The 23,741-nt window shown below is 50.4% G+C and overlaps 1 protein-coding gene across 2 annotated transcripts in view; it reads left to right on the top strand.

The window, feature by feature from the left end:
- Positions 1–23,729, top strand: part of WWC1 (WW and C2 domain containing 1) — a 150,897-nt gene extending 127,168 nt beyond the window's left edge. Inside the window, exons 18-24 of one of the 2 annotated variants that reach the window (XM_040975658.1) lie at positions 8,357–8,483; positions 9,742–9,906; positions 14,048–14,140; positions 16,973–17,206; positions 19,296–19,298; positions 20,844–20,965; positions 22,925–23,729. In XM_040975658.1, the coding sequence (XP_040831592.1) occupies positions 8,357–8,483; positions 9,742–9,906; positions 14,048–14,140; positions 16,973–17,206; positions 19,296–19,298; positions 20,844–20,965; positions 22,925–22,991 (811 nt within the window). In that variant the 3' untranslated portion in view covers positions 22,992–23,729. The remainder of the gene's footprint in view (positions 1–8,356; positions 8,484–9,741; positions 9,907–14,047; positions 14,141–16,972; positions 17,207–19,295; positions 19,299–20,843; positions 20,966–22,924) is intronic. The other variant, XM_040975649.1, reaches the window with a different exon arrangement.
- The last annotated feature ends 12 nt before the right edge of the window (positions 23,730–23,741 follow it).

Here is a 23,741-nt window from a genome sequence, read left to right as displayed (position 1 = left end):
TTTTTCCACAACCCAGCTAAAGTGTCTGTATTCAAATCCTGGCTTAACGCCTGACTATGGCTTCCTGCTGTTGCACAGCCTAGGTGGCCACCAGTGATGGGTGAAGTTGTTAGGTCCCCTCCGCTTGGGGAGACCTGGCTGGAGTTCTGGGTGCCATGTTTCCACCTGGCAAAGCCCTGGCTGATGATATTTGGATGGTAAGCCAGAGTATGAAAGCTCTCTTACTGTCTCTGCCTTCCAAATAAATAAATAATGGACAAGTTTTTACAGTGTAAAAATGGAATCAGGAGATAAGCTTATTGTGCAAGAAATGTTAGAGTCCATTTGGAAGTCTTCAGAAAGTTCATGGAAGATGTGTATTGTGAAAGTGACCATGGTTCTCAGAATTTTTCATGAAAAAAGCATGGAAGGTTTTGGGGTTTTTTTTCTAAATTATTTTTATGGGAAAGACAGATCTTCCATCCACTGGTTCATTCCCCAAATGGCCATAGGGGCTGGAGCTGAGCTGATCGGATGCTAGGAGCTTCCTTTGGTTCTCTCACACAGGAGAACCAAGCAGGCATTGGGTCCCAGGTGCAGCATCCCAGGGCATTGGATCATCTTTGCAGGTGTCCCAGGCCATAAGCAGGGAGCTGGATGGGAAATGGAGCAGCCGAGACATGAACCAGAACCTACATGGGATCCTGGCACTTGCAAGGGGAGGAATTAGCCAATTCAGCCATCATGCTGGGCCCATCATGTTTTAATTTCATTTTCCATGAACTCTTTAATGTACCCTGGAAGCTGTGTGTTGGTCACATCAAGGGTACTGAGCACACCCATCACATCAAATGTGCATATTTGTTTTGGCAAAACATTTAAAATCCTCTCCTAGCCACTTGCAATTTGAAATGTGCAAGACGTTGTACAATGTATACATTGGTTGCAGCCAACTCTAGTGTGCAGTAGAAAGCAAAACTTCCACCTCTTATCTGTTGCTTTGAACCCAGCTCTTCTTTCATTCCTTTTCCGCACTCAGCCTCTGCTCCCCACTGTGACACCCTCCACCTCGGTGAGATCAGCCCTTCCGGATTCCACATGTGAGAAATGATTGCCATCGTCACGTTTGCCTTTCTGCGCCGGCCTTATTTCACTTAGCCCATCCTCCAGGACCTCTCCCAGTGTTTGCAAGTCTGAGGAGTTACAGCTCAGTAATACTCCACTGTGCATATAGACCACATTTCCTTTAACCATGCATCTGTGGAAGGGCACATATCTGGACTCCTGTGACTCATGCTGTAGGAAACCTGGGCATGCAGATTATTATTATTTTTTTTTTTGCACTATGACAGCCGTACAAAAAAAATTTAGTAAGTGTGTGGTCCAGCAAGTTTTCAAAAACCATGCAGATCAGGAGCATTGCATTGTTGGCACAGTAAGGACCCACATCCTTCCTGTCAGTGTCCTCAAGTCACTAACCTTGCCCGAGCTTCCCCTGCACACTGGGGGAATGCTTGAGAGGATGAAGTGCGTGCATGGTGCATAGCAGACACTCAGGAAATGGTAGGCATTGTTCGTAAGAAAAACAGAATACTGCTCGCTACCGATGGAAAGCATGAAGATACGCCCCCCCACTTCGCAGATTCCCATGGCCTGGGCACCTTCCCACTTGGGCAGAAGTGAAGGTTTTTCTTAGGTAGGTGCGTGGAGACTTGCTCAGTTGACTTGCTATGGGATCCTAGCGTGGAGCGTGGGTTGAGCTTCTAAGTCTTCAATGCTTGCTGGAACCTGGACTCAGAACTCCAGTGCTTGGCTTCGGTTTCCTCGCCTAGGAGGAAGGTGTAAAAGCTAGTCTCTACAACATGGGATGCTCTGCAGATTAGGTACATGTCAGCCCGATAAGCACTTCCCCCATACACTGTCATCCAGGGGAGCAGTTACTCTCCTATCTCACTGCTCTTGTTACGCCGTCCCCCAAATTATGCATTTGCTCTCCCCTCCTTGAATATCTTTGACTCAAAGGGTCAGCAGTTGGCATCTGGAAAGGACCATCGGAGAGCAGGTGGATCCCAGGGGCTTTGTGAGCAAAGCAGATTCCGTCACATCCGCTGCCTCCCTAGTGAGACAGGACAAGGCAGTAGGTTGCCCTGGGTTCTCCTAGCACCTCTGTCATGGGCACTAACTTTTGCATTTCATATTGTCTGCTCATGTCTCAGATCGTCATTCTCCTGTGAATCGTGTTTCAGCCCTTCAAAATGTTTTAAACACATTCATAGCTTGAACTGTCCAGAAGCAGCGGCCCTGAATGTGGCATTTCGGTTCCTGCGTTATTAGTCATCCACTGTTTATCCCTGTGACAGCAAGCATAGCCAGGCCCCTGGCCGTTGGTGGGTGCCTTTGTTCGTTGCACAGTCCTCTCTGTCTCTCCCTCTCCTTCCCTTCCTGTCTCTCTTCCCCTCTCTCTAGTGCAGTGCAATCTGTGGTTCACACGGGCGAAGATCTGATGCCACAAATAGGGCCAGGACCTGTCTCCCCAAAGCCTGGCACAGGATCAGTGCTTTCCACTTTTCCACTGAATTCCAGGGTTGTGCTGAGACTTTTCAGGCCGTCACCTAGCAACGGCCTTCTGTTCTTTCTCCCTTTGTGGCCCCCTCCCTCCCCAACTCCTGCCATTCAAACCTCCCCAGACACTGACTTACAAAGAGGGCTGGGGGTCCCGCGGCTGCTACAGCGGGCCAGGTCCATGTGCGGCCTCATTCTCCGAGGCTGCAGGCTTCTCTGGGTGCTGGGGTAATGCTGGCCTTTCTGTGCCTGCATGGCTCTGGAGTGAGGAGTGGTCCCGCAAAGACGCCCCCGGCCCACCGCTCTGATTCACACTCGGTCTGCAGACCTGAGACCCGGCAGTCATTCTTACTCCACTTTTGTCAGCTTGAGTTTCTTTAGTGCATACAATAAGAACAGTTGGGTTTTTTTGTTTTTATCTTTTTTCCCAAGATGCATACGGCCAAAAAATCCTATGATTACTGGGAAACATGAATGTAATGATAAACAGTGCTAGGGTGAAAAACCGTCCGTCTCCTTGGGACATGTGTGTGTGTGTGTGTGTGTGTGTGTGTGTAAAGCAAATGTTGCATGGCATTGCTAATTCCCAGGGCATGTCTGCCTTCTGTTTTAGCAGACAATACTGACTAGATCTCAACTAAGGTTGTAGTAGTAAATGACCCCCCACAGTGACTAAGGGGACCCTCGCCATGTACCCACTGTGGCATGTGATGCAAAGAAAATTGTTTTGGTGGAAAAAAAAAAGCTGGAATCTGTGCATAATTTTTACAATACAGATTTTCATAGACCTTTTGAAGAACCGATTTAAGCAAATTATTGTTCATAATCAAGGTACAGATATTTAAGGTTTTTTAAAAGTTTTTATTTATTTTCTTTGGAAAGGCAGATTTACAGAGAGAAGGAGAGACAGATCTTCCATGCATTGGTTCACTTCCCAGATGGACGTGATAATCAGAGCTGAGCCAATCTGAAGCCAGGAGCCAAGCACTTCTTCCTGATTTCCCACACAGGTGCAGGGTCCCAAGGCTTTGGGTCATCCTCAGCTGTTTTCTCAGGCTACAAGTAGGGAGCTGGAAGGAAAGTGGAACAGCTAAGACAAGGCATGGCACCCACATGGAGTGCCTGCACTTGCAAGAGAGAATTAGTTTGTGGAGCCATCGCACCTGGTCGTATTTTTTTTCCTTGAAAGACAGAGTGACAAGGAGAGGGAGAGGCAGGGAAAGAGATGATTTGTCTACTGGTTCATTCTCTAGATGGCCACAGCAGCTGAGGTCACACTAGACAGAGGCCTAGAACTCCATCCCAGTCTCCCATGGAGTAACAGCTGCTCAAGTACTTGGGCCATCCTCTGCTGTTTTCCCAGCTACATCAGCAGGGACATGGACTGAAAGTGGAGCACATGGAATCCAAATGGACACCTATCTTAGATGCTGGCATTACAAGTGGCAGCTCAACCCACTGTACAGCACTAGCCTGTACATTTTTTTAAAGATGTATTTATTTGTATAACAAAGTCAGATATACAGAGAGAAAGATCTTCCGTCTGATGATTCACTCCCCAAGTGACCGTAATGGCCTGTGCTGAGCTGATCCGAAGCCAAGAGCTAGGAACCTTCTCCAGGTCTCCCATGTGGGTGCGGGGTCTCAAGGTTTTGGGGTGTCCTCAACTGCTTTCCCAGGCCACAGGTAGGGAGCTAGATGGGAAGTGGAGCTGCCGGGATATGAATCTGCACCCAAATGGGATCCCAGCGCATTCAGGGCGAGGACTTTAGCCACTAGGCCATGCCCCCGGGGCCAAGCCTGTACCATTTTTTCTCAACATTTTTTTTTTCTCTTAAATGCTTTTTTTTCTGAGTTACTCCCCATAGGGATATGCCTGTCATCATAGCTTCAACAATATTTGATACTCTCGTTTTTGTCACTTTGATGTATTATCTATTTTAATTATTTTTTTCTTCATAACTGAAATGAAGTCCATTTTAATTTTGCTTTCCCAGAATATTCAAGTCATATTCATCCTCTGATAGAAAAGTCTTTCATTATGATGGGCCTCTTAGTTGAGCTGGGCAAACTTGGGTTGGAAACCTGGCCCCAACATTTAGCAGCACGTGGCTTTGGACAAGCCCCCCACTGCCCAACCCCGGGCTTCTGCTCCTCCATTTTTGAATCTATAAATTGGACAGAGAGCACAGGGGTCTTATTCATGCTTCAGTAGATGCTGGTGATGCAGCTTCTACAGAGTTCTCTGTGGAGTGCTTCCCCCGTGTTGGGTGTTCTCCAGCTCAGCTCCTCTGCCGAGGGATAGGGAAGCTGCGGCTGCCATGGGGGGAGAGCCGAGACCCGTGCGGAGCTTGCATCCAAAGGAGCTTGCATCCAAAACAGGGAATGGAAAACCAGCTTTACTCTCCCACTGGCAAACTCCTCTAGGTCTCGGTGGGCCAGCTGACTCAACATGAGGTTGTGTTCACTTGGCTGGCGTTGGTTTGGCCACATGGTGGGAAGACTGTCTCGTGTTGATGCATGATTGTCACACCAAACCGTTGCAACCTAGGAATCCAAGGGAAAATGGGGAATCCCAAGAAGTATCACTCCAAGTAAAACACAGGCTCTTCAGCAAGTGAGACGATCGGCTCTCTGGAACAGGAATAACATTGACACTCATGTGACAGGGATCCTGGAGCTGAACTTCACACCTAAAGCTATCAAAAATACACCAAAGGCAAACCACAGGGCCATCCTTTGCTGCTTTGAGGTAGGCAAAGATTGCTTAGATCGAACATAGAAAGTGCAAACCACAAATGAAGAATCTTGATAAATTGGACTTTTGTCACAGTGTGGAACTTCATGGAAGCTTCATTTAGAAAATAAAGGGGCCAGCATTGTAGCCTAGTGGACAGAGGTACTATCTACAGTGCCAACATTCTGTGTGGGTCCTGGCTTAAGTCCCAAGTATTCTACTTCGAATCTGACTCCCTTCTAGTGGCCTGGGAAGGCAGCAGAGGATGACTGAATAGTTTGGGACCCCTGGACCCACTTAGGAAACCGAGGGGAAAAAAAATCCCTTGGCTTCTGGCTTCTGGCTTTTATGTGACCCAACCATAACCAGTGGCGGCCAGCTGGGGAGAGAACCAGGAGATGGAAGTTCTCTTTCCTTCTCTCTCTCTCTCTCTCTCCCTCTCTCTCCCTCTCTCTGTCTAGGTCTGCCTTTTAAATGAAATAAGTAGTTATGTAAAAAGAAGAGGAGGAGGAGGAGATAGGCTGCAGACATAGAGAATATGTTTGCAATGTGTGTGCCTGACAAAGGATTTATATCCAGAATGTGTGTTTGATATTTTCCCAAATAATAAATAGCAACTCCGGTTTTAAAGGGCCACATATTGTAATGGTGGCTTCTGCAACAGAATACATGTAAAATGTACATGTAAATGCCCAATAAATGCATGAAAATTTTCTCAACTAGAAAATGCAAATCTAAGCCACAGTATGACCCATATATCCACCCCTCAGAATGACTAAAAATTTTTTTAATTTTATTTTTTTACTGCAAAGTCAGATATACAGAGAGGAGGAGAGACAGAAAGGAAGATCTTCCATCCAATGATTCACTCACCAAGTGGCTATGATGGCCAGAACTGAGCCAATCTGAAGCTAGGAGCCCAGAGTTTCTTCCAGGTCTCCCGTATGGATGCAGGGCCCCAAGGCTTTGGGCCGTCCTCAACTGCTGTCCCAAGCCACAAGCAGGGAGCTGGATGAGAAGCAGGGCTGCCAGAATTAGCACTGGTGCCCATATCGGATCCCAGTGCGGAATAAGGTGAGGATTTTAGCCGCTAGGCTACCTCGCCGGACCCCAGAAATACTAAATTTAAAGATTGTCAAAACTGGGGCCCAAGTGCGGTAGCTAAAGTCCTTGCCTTGCATGCCCTGGGATTCCATATGGTCATCAGTTCATATTCCGGCTGCTCCACTTCCTATCCAGTTCTCTGCTTGTGACCTGGGAAAGCAGTAGAAGATGGCCCAAAGCCCCATGGACAACCTCAAAGAAGCTCTTGGCTCCTGGCTTCAGAGCTGCTCAGTTCCGGACATTGCAGACAGATATTTTGGTCTCCTTCTCTGTGTAAATTTGACTTTCTAATAAAAATAAATCTTTTTTTCAAAAGCAACAAGTTCAGTAGAGATTGACAGTACCAAGTGCTGATAAGGAATTGGAGCTCTTAAGATGCTAAACCGCCTGGGAGGATCTGTTTCTTTTGGAGGGAGGGGGATGTTGGCAAGGGAGGCCAGCATGGTGACACCATAGTGCCAGTTCATGTCCACAGTGCTCCACTTCTGATCCAGCTCCCTGCTAATATCCTTGGGAAAAGCAGTGGAAGACGACCTAAATGTTAAGATCCCTGCCACCCACGTGAGACCCAAGGGAAACTCCTGGCTCATGTCTTCAGCCGGCTCTGTGCTGGCTGTTGCAGCCATCTGGGGAGTAAACCAGCCCATGGAACATCTGTCTGCCTGTCTCTCTCTCTCTTCCTCCCTCCCTCCTTCTCTTTGTTTCTCTCTCTCATTTTCAAATAAATAAATGCATCTTTTTTTAGAGAAAGACAGCCTGAGGGAGAGTCAGGAAGGAATGAAGGAAGGTTGCATGAAAGAGATTTGGAGCTCCCACGACACCCAGGGGTGTGTGAGCACAGAAGGACCGTGTGCGCAGTACACATAGGGTGGCCATCTCTGGAGAGATCAGTGCTGCGAGCTCTTGGATCCTGGACTGCCCACGTGCAGAAGCGTGAGATGTGTGGGCTTCCAGCCATGCAGCCTGGAGTGCTCTGTTCGGGCAGCCCTCGCAAAGCAACACAAGATCCGGAGGAAGAGAAGCCCGATCTGCAGACACAGGCTTGTGTGTGAATGCCCACGATACGGCTGCTCAGAAAGGGACGCCGTCCATATGTTCCTCATTTGCTAATGAATGGAACAAGTTACAAAATGTCCATCCGTGGATTTATTAGCCATAAACTGCAGCCATATGAATGCACTTGTAAACCTGGAGCTGGCATCGTGGCATAGCAGGCTAAGGTTCTGCCTGTAGCACCAGCCTCTCGTATGGGCACTGCTTCATGTCCTGGCTGTTCCACTTCCCATCCAGCTCTCTGCTGGGGACCTGCGAAAGCAGCAGAGGATGGCTCAAACCCCTGGGCCCCTACACCCATGTGGGAGACCCTCCAGACTTCTGAGTTGAAATCAGCTCATCTCTGGCCACTTGGAGTATGAGCCAACAGATGGAAGATTTCTCTCCTCTCTGTTACTCCGCTTTTCAGATAAAAATAAATGCTAAAGAAATAAATCAATGAAAGTAAAAGTTGTCCTGATGAGAAGACAGCATCGAGAAAAGGATATTTTGTATCATTTCATATCTAGAGAAATCTAATGTGTGATGAGAGATAAAAGTAAATACTAAAATAAATCAATCAATAAATAAAAGTAAAAGGTGTCCTGATGGGAAGACAGCAGCGAGAAAAGGCTATTTTGTATTATTTCATCTCTAGAGAAAGCTAATGTGTGATGAGAGAAAGATACCCAGAGGCTGCCTAGAGGCGGAGAACAGTGTCCTGGGAAAGTGTCCGCGGGCTGCTCTAGGAGGTGGAAGAGCCACTAATCCTGCTGGGACAGTTGCAGAATATGCATGTCGCGTGTTAGAGTTTGAGCTTCCTAACACGGTTTTATTTTGTAAACCAGGGAAAGATACAGAGGCCGTGCCCTGGTTGTGCTGAGGGGAGCAGAGGCACGCTGCAGGGTCTGGGTGGGTGACCAAAGCACTTTGACATCACAGGAAATACGAGGAGGATACCAGCGAGAACGAGGAGGCAGCGGCTGGGGAGGAGGAGGAAGAGGCAGGAGAAGAGGATGTCTTTGCTGAGAAGGCCTCACTGGACATGGAAGAGTGTCCGGCATTAAAGGTAGGAAGGCTGCTGTGGAAGAGCAGTGCCCAGCTCTCGGTGCTTGTACCCTGGCCTGCCGAAGGGCCCAGCCAGGTCCTCTCTGCGCATGTCACAGAGCACACCTGCTGCATGTGGTTGGTTAGGGGTCATTTTGGTGATGGCAAACCAGGGAATAGCCGAATCTCCCCTCCCTTTTCTTTTGCCGTCTGTAATGCCCTGTTGCTCTGCCTTGCAGTCCGATGGGTCTGGGGTCAGAGGCTGGCTCTGCGACTGCGTGGCAATTTGGTCTTGAGCACAAGACTCTGCCCTCCTCAAGCCTCCATTCTCTTGTTTAAAATGGAAGCGGCAGGTAGTCAGGTATTCCAAAGGAATGTGTCTCGTCATTGGAGGCTGCCCCCAGAGTGTACCAGCCAAGGGAGTTGGGTCAGGTGTGTGCTCCCTGCATCCCTGCTGCACTGGGGTGTTACAGCACAGCTCGCTGTGTCTGCGTCCCTGCAGCACACCAGGATCCGAAGCACCCACGGGGTTGGAGCCGCCCCCCTGGGAGTGGGACTGCACAGGGTTCCCTGCAAAGGCCGGGGTTGCTGCAGAAGCGCCTGAGTGCTTCTTTCGGTTGCTGTCTGATGGGATGTCATTTTACATTTGCACCTGCCAGAAGGGGGTACTTTTTCCTTGTCCTTACATAAAGCTTTGCACTGGGAGGGTTTTGTTGATTTCTTAACTGGTGACCAGGAGCAAACTTCACAATGTTTGTGGAAATGGGATGGAAAGATAAAGTTGATTTGGATGCAAACACTTAGTGACATGCCAGAGTTCTTTCAAAGTATGATTCTTCAAAGACTTTTTTGAAGACGCCCGCATACTGTGTATGGCTGTAGGAAACCTGATTCCCAGACTTTTAAGAAGTAAGACTTGGCCATTTCTTCATCATTCCAACAAAGCAGCCAGGCTTCTTGGGCAGGCTTCTGGCAGCCTTGGCAGTTGTTCTGTGATAACATGGTTGCTGTGTAAGCCTTGGGGTCTGCCGCCAGGGACACTGGTGTCTTTACCACGGCTGCCAGGGGAGAGAGGGGCCCAGGGGCTGACGCACCTGCCCTTTGCTCACACCCTGGCAGTACTGGGCTGCTTCATTGAGCAAGGATAGAGCCAGCGAGGTCCCAGCTGTGCCTGTATCCCCGGGGGCAGGGAGAAGAGGCGTGGAGAGTAGCTGATGGTGCCAGGTGGGTGGCTGGAACTGCCAGTGCTGCCAACCTCAAGGCTGCGACTTCTTCCTCAGGTGGACAAAGAGACCAACACTGAAACCCCGGCCCCACCCCCCTCCGTGGTGCGACCCAAGGACCGAAGGGTGGGCACCCAGTCTGCGGGGCCATTTCTCCGAGGGAGTACCATCATCCGTTCCAAGACCTTCTCCCCTGGGCCCCAGAGCCAGTACGTGTGCCGGGTAAGTCACAGCACGTACTTCCTTCTCTCCATCGTACCGTTAGCTGCAGGTGCCATTCTAGGTTGTTCTCACCCTGTGTGGGGTATCGTCGGGCACATGAACAGCCCTGATTGATTCTCACTTTGCTCGGGTGGAGTTTGTATACATGCTTTGTAGAATTCATCTTGGTGAAGATTGGGAGGGAAGCCTTTTTCCATGCCAAGGGTTGGTTGGGTGTATGTGACATCTTTCATGGACCATACAATATTTTCAACCTAAAAGCTAGCATACTATAGATTTGTTGAGTTTTGAGTCCTGCCTGCTGTTGTCCTCAGCGAGGCCAGACCAAATGATGTCATGGGCCTTGTACAGCCCATAGGCCAGATGGTCCACATCTGAAGGAGTGGAAAGGGGCTGGGAACCAGTCCGCCGTGGCTCATGTTATCACAGTTGGAGCCTGCTCAGCTCCTCCTTGTCCCTACAGTGTCCTTGCCACCACTGCAAGCCCTGGCTGAGATCTCATTGCCCTCTTCAGGGCTTCCACGCTGGAGGGTATGTCTTCCTCACCCCCAGGGCAGTGCCATCCTGCAGCCGGCAGGCGCAAAATGACAACAGGCCTGGTGCGTGACTTGATCGTGGGTTGTTGCTTTTTCATTAAATTCGGTGCTAATTTTTCCAACCTGGGAATGCAATTAAAAACCAAATGAGAATGGAGCTGTTGGACATCAAAGGGGTGTATCTGGCTCCGCAGACTGCACCTTCTCTCAGAGCCGCACTTGAGTGGAGCTGAGCATTGGGGCAGTGACTCTCTGAGGATGGGCACTGGGGAGCTTCGTAGTTCATGCCTCATGGCAGCCTTAGCCTGTTGCCACTGCCAGGCAGAACTTCGCAGCCTGGCGGTGGCCTTTGTGCTCCCAACTCTTACCTTGCTGTACTCTCTTCCAGGCCCCTTTCTGTCACTGTGCCTTGCACGAAGGGTCTGAGTGCCTACTAAGTCAGGGGGGTCTGAGTGCCTACTAAGTCGAGGGGTCCTGTGATTCACTCCTCACACACAGTAATGCTCTACTAGTGTTCTTGTTCTGTACAAAAAGCCAATTGGCTATTTCAAGGTTGCTTTGTTCTTTATATAAGATGGGAGCAGAAAAAAAAAAAAAGAAAAAAAAAAGATGGGAGCAGGAAGATAGGAGAATGAAAAAAAATAACTGGATGGTTGACCTGAGGTTATCGTAGGTTGCCTATCTGTGGAAGGATTAAGGCCGAGGAAACTTTGTTATCTCAAAGATTGAAACTGGCCTGTCATCTGGCTAATCGTGGTTCCACAGAAGGTCAGATCAACAACTCCGTTCCAGCTCGGTGATGTGACTTTCAGCGTGGTGACTCCTCTTTGAGTTTCAGCCGGTCCATGGAGTCCTGGAGCAAGAACTAATTCCGAAACAAGAGCCTCTTGTAATGTATGAGTGTCGGGCTGCAGGACCAACTGCCAACATTTTCTACTTCCTATAGGGAGCAGTAGTTACGCAGTAACTGGGCAGGGTAAGCTGGGGAAGCTTGCAGAGTGGACACTGGACTCAACAGTGAAGACCCTGTTTGGGTTGCCTGCATCCCCTGTTGGAATACTTGGGTTCAAGTCCTTGTTCCACTTGTAAGTCCAGGTTCATGCCTACGAGGCAAGCATCAAGTGATGGCTCACCTGCCTTTGTGCCTCCTACTCATGGAGGAGACCTGGGTGATTCCTGCCTCTGGCCTGGCTCGTGCCTGTAGTCATACGCGTTTAGGAAGTAGAAGCAGTAGGTGAAAAAATGGATTTGTATTTGTGTATGTGTCCTTTGCAAATAAATAGAAGTTTGTTTTTCTCCTTTGAAAAATAAATTATGTATTTTTATTGGAAAGGCTGACTTATAAAGAGACAGAGATACAAAGGAAAAGATCTTCTGTCCACTGATTCATTCCCCAAGTGGCCGCAACGGCCACGGCTGAGCCGATCCAAAGGCAAAAGCAAGGAGCTTCTTCTGGGTCTCCCACGTGGACACACAGGAACGAGGCTTTGGACCGTCCTCCACTGCTTTCACAGGTCACAGGCAGGGAGCTGGATGCGATATGGACTGGCTGGGACACGAACTAGTACCCAGATAGGATCCCAACATTTGCAAGAGTAGTAAATTAAGCCATGGAGCCAGGCCCATGTTTGTTTGTTTGAAGTGAGATTCCTGGTTAATGTGGTTCCTTTGCCACAAGGAAGAAGAGCCTTTGAGGCAGGACTGCATGTTTTTTTCTTTTTAGCCCAAGCTTATCTTTTCCTTTCGGGAATCTTGCTGTAGGCCACAAGAAATTTGCATCAGTATATAGTCGTGAGTAATCGTTCCTCCTGAACACAGTGCATTTTCTGTGGCCTTGGAGTAACACAGCCTGGGCCAGGAGAGCTTGCTTGATGCCCCGATGACTGTGACTGTTAAAACTTTCTCAACGCCTCTGAGCCTCGGGAAGACTAAGTGAAAGTGTCGACACGGCCCTGGTAGTGCCTCGTGCATGTGGCTCTCCTCAGTATTCACTGTTGATCTGGGATTTTGGTTTGGTTTTTGGTTGGTTTCGTTTCGTTTTAAGATGGTTCAGCACAGTGGCCGTTTCACCAAGTGCATCCTTGGGATTGCTGTGTTTATCCACTTTGCAGGACTGTTACTATCATCATCATCATCTCTTTAATAACAATTCAGATGACAACAGAGGCAAAATCTCAGGATACCCCTGTAGCAGTGCCCCTGGCAGCTGCCGGGCAAACGGGCACAGTGGCACAGGCCTGCGTCAGTCCCACTGACTGTGGTGCCACCTCGCTGGTTTCCCTGGGATGGGGGGACACTCATCTCACCAATCATCTGACTTGTGGCTTTGCTGGAGGATGCTAGTGTCTGTAGGGTCTGATGGGAGCCTGCCATATGCTTGGCACGTCCTGTAAGGAGTGCCTGAACGGCCAGGATTCTGGGAGGCGGTTTCGAACAGCACAGCCTGCCCGGAGCCTGCCTGCCTCATCCTCTTTAAGGCTCTGCCTCTGAGGCTCTGCCTTGGACGTGCCTTTTGGATATTTGTGTGTTTTAAAACACTTTCGAAATGTGTTTTGATGTCCTAAAGTTACTTTTCATGGGAATTTTTGTTGAGATTATTATTTATGTATTTGAAAAAGTTGCAGAGAGAGAAAGAGACACCCAGAGGAGGGCTCTTCCATCCACTGGTATACTCCTGACGTTATTGCAATAGCTGAAGCCAGAAGTCAGGACCTTCGTCTGAGTCTCCCATAAACGTACCAGGGGCCCAGGCACTTGGACCATTTTCCATGGCTTTCCCAGTGGAGCAGCAGGGGGCTGGATGGGAAGTGGAACAGCTAGAATTTAAACAGGCATCTACATGGCTGCAATGCTAAGCCCACTGAACTGGTTTTAAACTATTTGTGTATTTATGTGAAAATCAGATCATCAGAGAGTAAGGGAGACCCAGAGAAAATGACAGAGAGAGAGAGAGAGATCATCTGTCCATTGATTCACTCTCCCAAGGGCTGCAACAGCCCGGGCTGGGCCAATAGAAACTCTAAACGTCGAACTTCCTGTGGGCCTTTCCCGTGGGTGGCAGGAGCCCCAGTCCTTGGTTGCTTTCTGCTGCCTTTCTTGGTACAGTAGTGGGAAGGTAGATCAGAAGTAGAGCAGCTGGGATATGGGAGTAGCCAAGGATATCTGTACCCACTGTGTGCCACATCTGATCACATCTGATCTTGACAGTGGCTTCAGTGGAAGCAGATTCCATGGTAAACTACTCAGGAGGGCCACATACTGGAGTCACACTGCTGTTGTCAAGCCTTGCTGTGTGCTCCAAGCTCGCCAATTTCGGGCAAGTTGTATAAGCTGTCAGCCTCTGTCAGCTTGTTCTATCACACAGTGTTGTCGGAGGAATCAGCAAGATGTTGCATCTCGTTTAGCTTCATGCCAACACTAGCTTGCGACTGGAACACTGCACACCGTGTTTGCTTATCCATAAAAGAAGGATCTGTGGGAATCCTTCTGTGTGTTTGCGCAAGGAGGGCTGGGCTGGCTGGAGAATCCAACCCCCTTCCTAGCCCCAGCGCACCTTCCAGAATGTACTTGTCCATGCCTGACTTCCTCTGACTTTTCTCTTGCAGCTGAACCGGAGCGATAGTGACAGCTCCACTCTGTCCAGAAAGCCACCTTTTGTTCGCAACTCCCTGGAGCGGCGCAGTGTCCGCATGAAGAGGGTAAGAGAGTCACCTTGAAACTGTCTTCCCTCACCCCCGCAGGCCTGTGTCCAATAGATGCGGTCCCTGGGCACCTCTGGCCATTTCTTTTCCCTTACGGGTGTCAAGAACATGATGGTGCTTGTGTTGGAAGGCCTGTAGAAGTGCTGGGGCATGGGGAGCAAAAGACAATGGCGTGCTATACAGAAATCAGAGTCAGAAAGAGCTAACCCAGGGGTCGTCACCAGGCAGGGAGCAGGGTGCCGCATGCTTGGCATGTACTGTGGCTTGCTGATTCAAGGTTCTGGCTGTCCTCCCTGCTGGGCTCCTCTGAACACTGCCTGGGAGCAGGTGGGTGCCCATGGGCTCCTCTCAGAGTACCTGGAAACACCCAGAGAGGAGCCCCACCCATGTTCCTGGGGCTAAGTTTGACCCTTTCTCAGTGGGGACTGGGCTCAGGGCTCAGGGGGCAGTGACCTTAGGTCAAAGAGTGGTTTCCGGTGAGGGCTTGGGAGCAGTCAGGGCTGCCGGAGGTACAGGGGGAAGTGTCCACTTGTGGTACTTGAACACTGCACTGTGGAGTGAGTTTATGCAATGTCAGAAGGATGGAAGGCCAAGGTATGGTGCAACAGGCCCAGGTGGGCCCAGGCCACTGCAACTTACTTGCGGGTCTGCCTGCTGATAGCCAGAAACAGAAACCCCTATGATGCAAGAGCGATGCAAAGAGAGCGGGAGAAGGAACCTAAGCCAGGGAGCAGAGAGCATCCTGGCAGGGGAGGATGTGGACAAGGCCTGAGGTGACAGGGATGGCCCCTGCCCTGCCTGTGGTGGTGTTCTCCACCACCGCACCTTCCCCATATGCTGCTGCTGGCTGGTCCTGTGGCATATGTGACACCGGAGTCACGTGGGGATCGTGGCAGTTCGGAGTCCAAGGCCACACTGCCAGATGGTCTCGTTCAGGCAGCTGAAAGGGGGCCTCTGGGAGCTGCATTTTAGCAAATGTCTGGGATTCCGGAGCAGGTGGTTCTTGGTCCACACGAGCAGAAGTACCTCCATGAAGATCCAACTTGCTTCTCTGTGTCTTAGGACTCCCGAGCAAAGCAAGCTGCTCTCCCCACTCTTAGGCAAGGGTGATTTGCTAGGGGAGTGCTTGATGATGGTCAGAGTTCATGTGTGCCTTGCACGAGGGCACTTGTGTGGGTGGGTGTTGTGGCTTCTTATCCTTTGTGACAGATCCCTGTATTGGTCGTTGCATTTGTTTTGTCTGACTGCAGTAACAAATCACTACTACCTTAAGCCTAAGGCCAAGTCACAGTGTCCTGGTTTCCATGGGCGGGAGCTCAGGCACGGGTGGGCGGAACGCTCTGCTTGGCACCCCTGGCGGCTGAAATCTGGGAGTGGCTCTCTGCATCCTCACCTGGCTGTTGCGCTAGGGAAGGAGTCACGGTTCCCTTGAGATGTTGGCAGAATGCACGGCACCGCCTTGTGTGGCCTTGCCTTGTGTAGGTTAGGGACCCCTCTCAGTTCTTCCTGTTTGTTCTTTGTCGGGTGACCTTGTCTACCACGTCACTGCTCCAAGACCAGGTGGGAAGAGCATCTTTTCAAAGCTCGCCTGATGAGGCTGGGCGCACGGGGTTGCCCTTCCTCCTGCTGGATTCCGCTAATTTGAGATCTCATTACCAAAGCGCTCTGCTGTGATGTGTGTAGATCCCGGTTACACTAAGGAAAGCCTAGATGCCGGATGTGTGTGGGGGAGGTGGGAATCCTGGAACTGTGCTGGAAATCTGCCTTCAGTCATTGGTAGGTTTTGCTAAGAGGAGCATTAGTGACTGTGCCAATCAGAGTCTTTTATGCTCTGATTCTTGAAGAGCCTAGGTCCAAGATCACTCAGGAATGAAAGAGGGAATGTATTGTTCAGTGTTATGGAGAAGATATCATCCAGGGCATATTGCAGCTCCAGGCATGCACTGATCCAAGGGTTGAAACTGTGGTCAGGCTTGAGTCTTCCCTTCATAGAGCTCAATTCTGGAACAAGCTCGACTTGTACTATGGGAAAGATGAGTATGTTTAGTTCCAAGTTCATGTCTTGTACTTGAGCCGGCTCCGGGTGAAGTCCTGCCTTTTTTTCTACATTGTTCAACAGAATCGAGGGTTGGTAGCTGGGCACAGATAAGAGACTCACTGCTGAGCCAGCCACCAGAATTCTGATTGGACAAGTCCAGGTCTTTTTCTTGTCCCTCGTGTCACATACAGGCAGGTGGATTCAAGTGTGGGGGATGGGCAAAGGAAGGGGAGGGCATAGTTACCCCAAGACTGAGGGAATGCGTGCTTAGCGGACAGAAACGATCGATGTCCCTGGGAGGGATGTGCGGTCAAGAAGATGAGCTTCTGCTGTAAGGGGCGAGCCGACTTGCCCTGAGGAATCAGTGTCAGAATAGGACGGTGGCAGGTGGCTGTCTGCCGAAGGCACGGGAAGGTATAAAGGGATCCCTAGTCCCTGCTAGGCTGCAGTTTCAATGGCCTGGTTAGACGCTGTGCTCTCGCCTCTTGGGCACCAGCTGTTGGGATCCCGTAGGGCTGCTGTGCGGAAGCAATGAGATCATGGAAATCAGCTTTTTTGCACTATATCAGGGAGGTAGCGAGTACTCAACACGTGTGATTTGTGTACATGGGAGGGTTCAAACCTGGCCTGCAGGTATAGGTACTCTCCATCTTTGCAGGAGAAGAAGCCCACAGATAAATAAGGTAGGGAACCTGGGAACGAGAGCAGAGGGTTCAGGGGACCCCCTGGCTGCAACCTTGTAATCATAATAGTAATAAGCTTAATGGTCAAGGTTGTCTCATCGCCCACAGCCTTCATCGGTCAAGTCGCTGCGCACCGAGCGCATGATCCGCACCTCACTGGACCTTGAGCTGGACCTGCAAGCGACCAGGACCTGGCACAGCCAGCTGACTCAGGAGATCTCGGTGCTGAAGGAACTCAAGGAGCTGCTGGAGCAAGCCAAGAGCCACGGGGAGAAGGAGCTGCCGCCAGGGTTGCGGGAGGATGAGCGCTTCCGCCTGTTGCTGAGGATGCTGGAGAAGCGGGTGAGCGACACCGGTCACACACACGAGGGAGCCGCCACACTACGCCCCCGGGCCAGGCAGATTCCCTATCCGTCTCCCACCCTCAGTGTCGCATGACCTCTCCTTCACATTGAAGGCATCCTGAGTCCCCAGTGGCTCAACTTTATTCCTCTTGTCTTTAGTTTTAGCTTTTTTAGTTATATCTTTGTGGGGGCGGGGAGGAAGCTCCCATCCCCTGGCTCACTCCCCCTACAGCAAGGAACCCTGCAGGTGTGCAGCATGCGTAGAAGGGACTCACTTATTTGCCCGTCTCCGTTGCCACCCGTAATCCACAGTCACAGGAAGCCGGAGTTATTTGTCAGAGTCACGTGTCGATCCAGGTACTCCAACATGACATGCAGGCACCTTTAAAAAATTTTTTTTTATTTTTTACGGCCTGGCAAGGCAGTGTTAGTGGCTAAAGTGTTTGCCTTGCATATGCTGGGATTCCGTATGAGCACAGGTTCATATCCCGGCAGCTCCACTTCCCATCCAGCTCCCTGCTTGTGGCCTGGGAAAGCAGTCGAGGACGGCCCAAAGCCTTGGGGCCCTGCACCCACATGGGAAACCTGGAAGAGGCTCCTGGTTCCTAGTTTCAGATCAGCACAGCTCTGGCCATTGTGGCCACCTGGAGAGTGAACCAGCAGATGGAAGATCTTCCTCTCTGTCTCTCCTTCTCTCTGTAAATCTGACTTTCCAATAACAATCATTTAACTTTTTAAAAATTTTTAAATGTATTTGAAAAGTAGAGTTATAAGGAAAGAGGGAAAGACAGAGAGAGATCTTTCATGTCCTGGCTGATTCTTCATATAAGCACAATGGGGCTGGGCCAAAAGTAGGAGCCAGGAAGTTCCTGCAGGTCTGCCATCTTCTGCAGCTTTCCCAGATGCATTAGCAGGGAGCTGGATCAGAAGAGGAGCAGCGGGGACCCGAACCAGTGTCCCTACAAGATGCCAACACTGGAGGTAGCATTGTAGGCTGCTCAGCCAGCAGACATCAGGACGGAGACATCTGAGCCACTACACCCAGTGCCACCCAAAGTGTATTAAGTCCTGAGGTGGCTGCAAAGCTCTTTGGCAGCAGTGGCATATATAGGTGCAAGCCGTTAGCATCTTGTACATTTGTCTTTGTTCTCAGTCACCTTGGGCATGAGATGTAAGCAAAGGGCCCTCACTCTCAGAGTAAAGTGAGCATGCTGGCCCAGAACCTGTCCGTGCACTGCTGCAGAACGAGAAGGAGCCCTGTCCTGCTGGGGCCTGGTGCTCACAAGGACTCCCTGGAGTGCCTGCCTGCAGGCGCCTCCACCCAGGCATCAGACCTCGGAGGGATCTCAGGATGGAACCACAACATGGCAGTGGTGCACCTGGAGTTGTGCTTGGAGTGTATTTTTTTTTTAAGGATTTATGCATTTATCTTTTATTGGAAAGGCAGATGTACAGAGAGAAGGAGAGACAGAGAGGAAGATCTTCCGTCCGATGAATCACTCCCCAAGTGACCGTACGGCCAGTGCTGTGCCGATCCAGAGCCAGGAGCCAGGAGCTCTTCCGGTTCTCTCCTGCAGTTGCAGGGTCCCAAGGCTTTGGGCTGTCCTTGACTGCTTTCCCAGGCCACAAGTAGGGAGCTGGATGGGAAGCAGGGCTGTCAGGATTAGAACCGGTGCCCAAATGCAATCCGGTGCGTTTAAGGTGAGGACTTTTGCTGTTAGGCCACGACGCCAGGCCCTTGGGGTATGTTTTGAGGTTTGCAAGCACAGGTAGTATGAGACCATCTCCCACCCCCTCCTTGGGGACCATTCCTTTCATAGAATTCCCAGGGGAGAGGTGCCTCAAAATTGCACTTACAGATCTAAATGAAGTAGCTGGGCCGTGGGGTGGGCTGTCACTGGGTCGGAGAATTCCACGTGCAGCAGCGGCTTGGGGCCTTTTGTTTATCTGGTCTAGTATTAGCATGTGTCAAAACAGGTAAAGTGCACAGTGCTTTAAAAAAGGGGGGGGAGGGGGTGCTTGTTTTAGCTATAGTTAACTCAATGTGTAAAAAGTGTGAGTTTGGCACCGACAGGTCTTTGAGCTAGCAAGTCCCAGATTGGCATGAAGAAGTGTGCAGCATAGGCCCCGGTACATACAGACAATTTGCGTGCATTGCCACTCCGTGATTACTACCTGTGGTAAGAAAGGTCTTTTCTGGGCCTGGCACAATGGCCTAATTGGCTAGACGTGCCCTTGCAAGCACCAGGATCCCATATGGGATCTTGTTCGTGTCATCCCGCTTCCCATCCAGCCCCCTGCTTATGGCCTAGGAGGGCAATGGAGGACAGCCCGAGGCCTTGGGATGCTTCATGTGTGTGAGAGACCTGCCAGAAGCCCCTGGATCTTGGCGTTGGATGGGCGCGGCTGTTGCAGCCGTTTGGGCAGTGAGCCAGCAGATGAAAGACCTTTCTCTCTGAGTTTCCTTCTCTTTGTGAATCTGAGTTTCCGGTGAAAATGAAACGGAAAAAAAAAAATTTTTTTTTTTTTAAAAAAGACCTTTCTTTGCAGCCTGGACTGTCTGGAGGGTGGTCTGCTCCCAGGGCGGACTGTGGTGCCTGAGGTCAGCAAGTTGGTGTTAGAGGCTCTTGGCCTTGGACTGGGCTGGGGCTCCCCAGTTGACTCAGAGGCTCTGCAAATGCCTCTTGCTTTGTAATGATTGCTGCTACCCTGGATACCTCAAAGCCAAGTGATACCAGAGGCTCCGAGGGGAAATGGGCATTTGCAAGCTTAAAGGAAATGAATTTATGTCAGACCAAAAGTCACCTGATTTTGGATGGCTGCAATTGTAGCTTCTTGGTAATGAAGGCCAAAGACATAAGAATGCCATTGTCTTGATGCCCCTGCTTTGAGAAAACGTGTGCTAAGGAAATTTGACAGGTCAGTTAATGAAAAGGAGGGGGAAAAAATCAAATTTTATCTGTAGTCTGTTCTGCAAAATGCTTGTAAGAGTGTTTGTAGGCAGTAGGAATGTAAGATTGCACGTAAGGCTGTCAGGATTAGCACGGGGGTCGAGTACTCCTTAGTTATTTCATGGGAAAGGAATTTGTGTTTTGAGATTTATTTAGTAGAAATGCAGAGGGAGAGAGAGATTGTCTATCCTGTGGTTCACTCCCAGATAGCTGGGCCTGGCAGAAGCCAGGAGCCTGGTGCTCCATCTGAGTCTCCCACCTGGGTAAGAGGAGGCCTGAGCATCTTTCCCAGCGCTTTCTCAGGCACAGGAAGGAAGATGGGGAGCAGAGCAGCCGGGACTCACACTGCTGCTGTGCTACGGGATACCACTGTCAAAAGCAGTGGCTGAATGCACTGTTAACAACACCAGCCTCTGCAGAAATTTCTTCACCTGCCTGAACCTTGGCCTCACAGTCTGTACAGTGGAGGCGATTAGAAACACCTGCCTTCCTGGGTCACCGCGAGCGTTAGGTGCAGGGACATGTGTTATATCAGGGGTTCCCGAGAGGTCCACGGAGATGCTGAGCTCCTTGTCCCCCGCCCCCATAGAGCCAGTCCCACTTGCAGATGACATGAACGTGTCCCTAGGCAGGGCAGGAAGAGACGCCTCAGGCCCTGGCTGACCTGCTTGCTTTGCCCTCCAGGTGGACCGAGGCGACCGCAAGGGGGAACTTCGGACAGAGAAGCTGATGAGAGCAGCGGCCAAGGATGTACACAGGCTGCGAGGGCAGAGCTGTAAGGAGCCCCCGGAAGTGCAGTCTTTCAGGTAAAGTCCCGGCCCGGGTGCCCATCCCTTCCCCTCACCCCCCACCTGCAGCCACCCAGCTGGTGGCTTCTTTTCACAGCCTCGCTGCTCCCCGCACTTCTGCCAGGCTCTCTCTGTGTAACAGCTGCTCATCCTTCACCAAGCTGTCCCTTGCGATCCTGAGCTTGCAGCGTCCTTCCCTCGCCTGTCAGTCCCCATGCAGCTCGAGCTCATTTGTTAGGCCCTCCTGTGTAATGAATGAGCCACCTGCTCTGGCCTTGCCTCTCTGCGTTCGCATCCCCAGCAATTGCACATGAACTGAATGGTAAATAAGCCTGGGATGAGGGGCGCTGGCCAGGCCTCGCGAGCTTGCCTGCTAAAAGCAGCCAGCCAGGACCTCGAGGAGGCACCGGGTGGTTGCTTTGCAGCCAGGCATACCTTAGGAAGTCTTCAGGTGTCATTTGTCTATATGGATGGGCATGTACAGGACAAATTCATTCTTTGGTGGCACATAAGCACGTAAGATATGCTACAGCTTTTTAAACCATGTGTTTGAGCGTCTGTTAAGTTACACATGAATATATTCTGTATTTGAGAGGCAGAGTTACAGATACAAGAGGCAGGAAGGAGGGAGACAAAGAGAGAAATCTTTTTGCTGCTGCTTCAGTATTGAAATGGCTGCAGCAACGGGGGCTGGGCCAGGCCCCAGGGCCAGGAGCTCTGTCCCGTGTGAGGGCAGGGGGCCAAACATCGAGTCACCTTCCGCTGCTTTCCCAGGTGTGGTATCAGGGAGCTGCACCGGAAGTGGAGCCGCTGGGGTGCAAACTGGTACCCTGATGGATGCAGGCAGAGGCCTAACTTACTGCAGCATACGCCAGCACCATCATCATCATCATCATTAATTAACAAATCAGAAACGTGAAACAAGCCCTGAAAATGCCCAAAGGGCCCTTTTAACCCTCAGTGACTCCGAGAGATGCTGAGACTCCTTGGTTCCCTAATGCAGTGCTCCTCGACCCTAGAGAAATGTGTCCCCACCAGGGGACATGTGGCGGTGCCCGTATCTCACGGATTAATGTAGGGTTGCCTCTGGCATCTCGCAGATACAGACCAGGAGCATTGCCCAACATCCTCCAGGGCAAGGGACGAGCCCTCACAAAGAAGAAATCTCTTGACCCGAGATGGGACATTTGGCACTCCTGGGACATCTGTGTCCCATTTGCAGTACCCGGCTTCAGTGCCGGGCTCTGCTCCTAGAATCATTGTCTGGCTGATGTGCACCACGGGACATAACAGGTGATGGTTCAGTCCCAGTCCTCGGGTACCTGCCGCCCATTGGGAGATGCACATGGAGTGTCTAGATCTTAGCCTTGGCCTGGCCCATTCCTAGGCGTCGCAGGTATTTGAGCAGTAAATCCATACTGGGGAGTTTTCTCTGTCTTCCCCATGCTTGTCTCTCAGTTGCACAGTTTGTCTTTCAGCCTTTCAAATAAATACAAATATAAAAACACTTATCCTGTCCCCAGATTTCCACCGAGGGTGAAATATCCTGCTGCTGGGGCCTGTCCTCTGGCATCGTGAGTTAAGCTGCCGCCTGCGATGCACAACATTCCAGCTGCTCCGCGTACGGTCCATCCCCCAGCCAGTGTGCCTGGGAAGGCTGTGGAAGGCCGAGGGCCTCAGCTAACCATAAGCGAGAAATGGATGGAGTTCCAAGCTGCTGGCTTCAGCCTGGCCCGGGCTCCGTGCTTGCCGCCACTTGGGGAATGAGCTAGCAAATGGAAGGCTTCTCTCTGCCCTTCTCTGTGTGTGTGTGTTTATCTCTGTCATTCTGCCTTTCTACTTTCTTAGCATTGTATCTATTGAAAGTCATGGAATCTATTCTCCTGTGTGATTGAGACTTTTTAACAGCCCTCCCTAAAAGAAATATTCTGCCAAAAGGGGAAAACTCGTCTCCTGAGAAATGGCTTTGTTTTACAGGGAGAAGATGGCATTTTTCACGCGACCCCGGATGAACATCCCTCCGCTCTCGGCCGATGACGTGTAGTCACCAGGAGAGCGTTGTGCGGCTGCGCTGTGAGCCCCGAGCGGGGCTGAGCTCACTCACGTGCTTTTGTTCCACGAAGGTACCACGTCACGAGCCGTCCAGCACTCTTTCCGGTTTGGAAGCCAATGGATATCTTGGAGTTCGGGTTCAACTGTTGTTATTATGACAAAGGAAACACCAACATGGGAAAAAAAAACCAGCATTAAAATGACAAGATTGTATAGTTTGTATATTTAGGAATGTATTTTTGAGAAAGAAAATTTAAATGAACTAAAGCAGTGTTACGTTGCTGCTCTTCTTAATAAAATGGTTTAGTTTTCTTTTTTCTTTTCTTTTTTTTTTTTTTTTTGTACAGCTCCATCTTTTAGAGAATTTACTGCAATAAGTAATAACATCTGGGGTCAAGGTCATCCTCAAAGGACGTCCCCCAGACGTCACAGCACAGCTAACCTTTCCTAGTCAAAGTATTTTGTACAATATGGGAACAACAAAAACAAAAAAATGCAGTGTGTCGGGGGAGGTGGGATGCAGAGGTACGCCCCAGATTGCCATGAGCCGTGATGTCTTTTGATGTGATCACCTGACTGTGAGCAGGTGGCACAGGGCTGGCCACGCACCTGGCCTGTGCTGGTGACAGGCCACAACGGGTCTCATGCCCGGTGAAGCCACTGTCGTGAGTGAGGGGAGGGCTGCGGCAGAGTCCGTGCAGTTTGATCTCCTTCAATAAAGTGGCCTTTTGAAAACACTGTG

The sequence above is a fragment of the Ochotona curzoniae genome, unplaced genomic scaffold, assembly GCF_017591425.1.
Source record: "Ochotona curzoniae isolate NIBS_2020 unplaced genomic scaffold, NIBS_Ocur_1.0 contig_1, whole genome shotgun sequence".
Taxonomy (NCBI): domain Eukaryota; kingdom Metazoa; phylum Chordata; class Mammalia; order Lagomorpha; family Ochotonidae; genus Ochotona; species Ochotona curzoniae.
The sequence above is the reverse complement of the archived record's forward strand: the minus strand, read 5'-3'. Positions and strand labels throughout refer to the sequence as shown.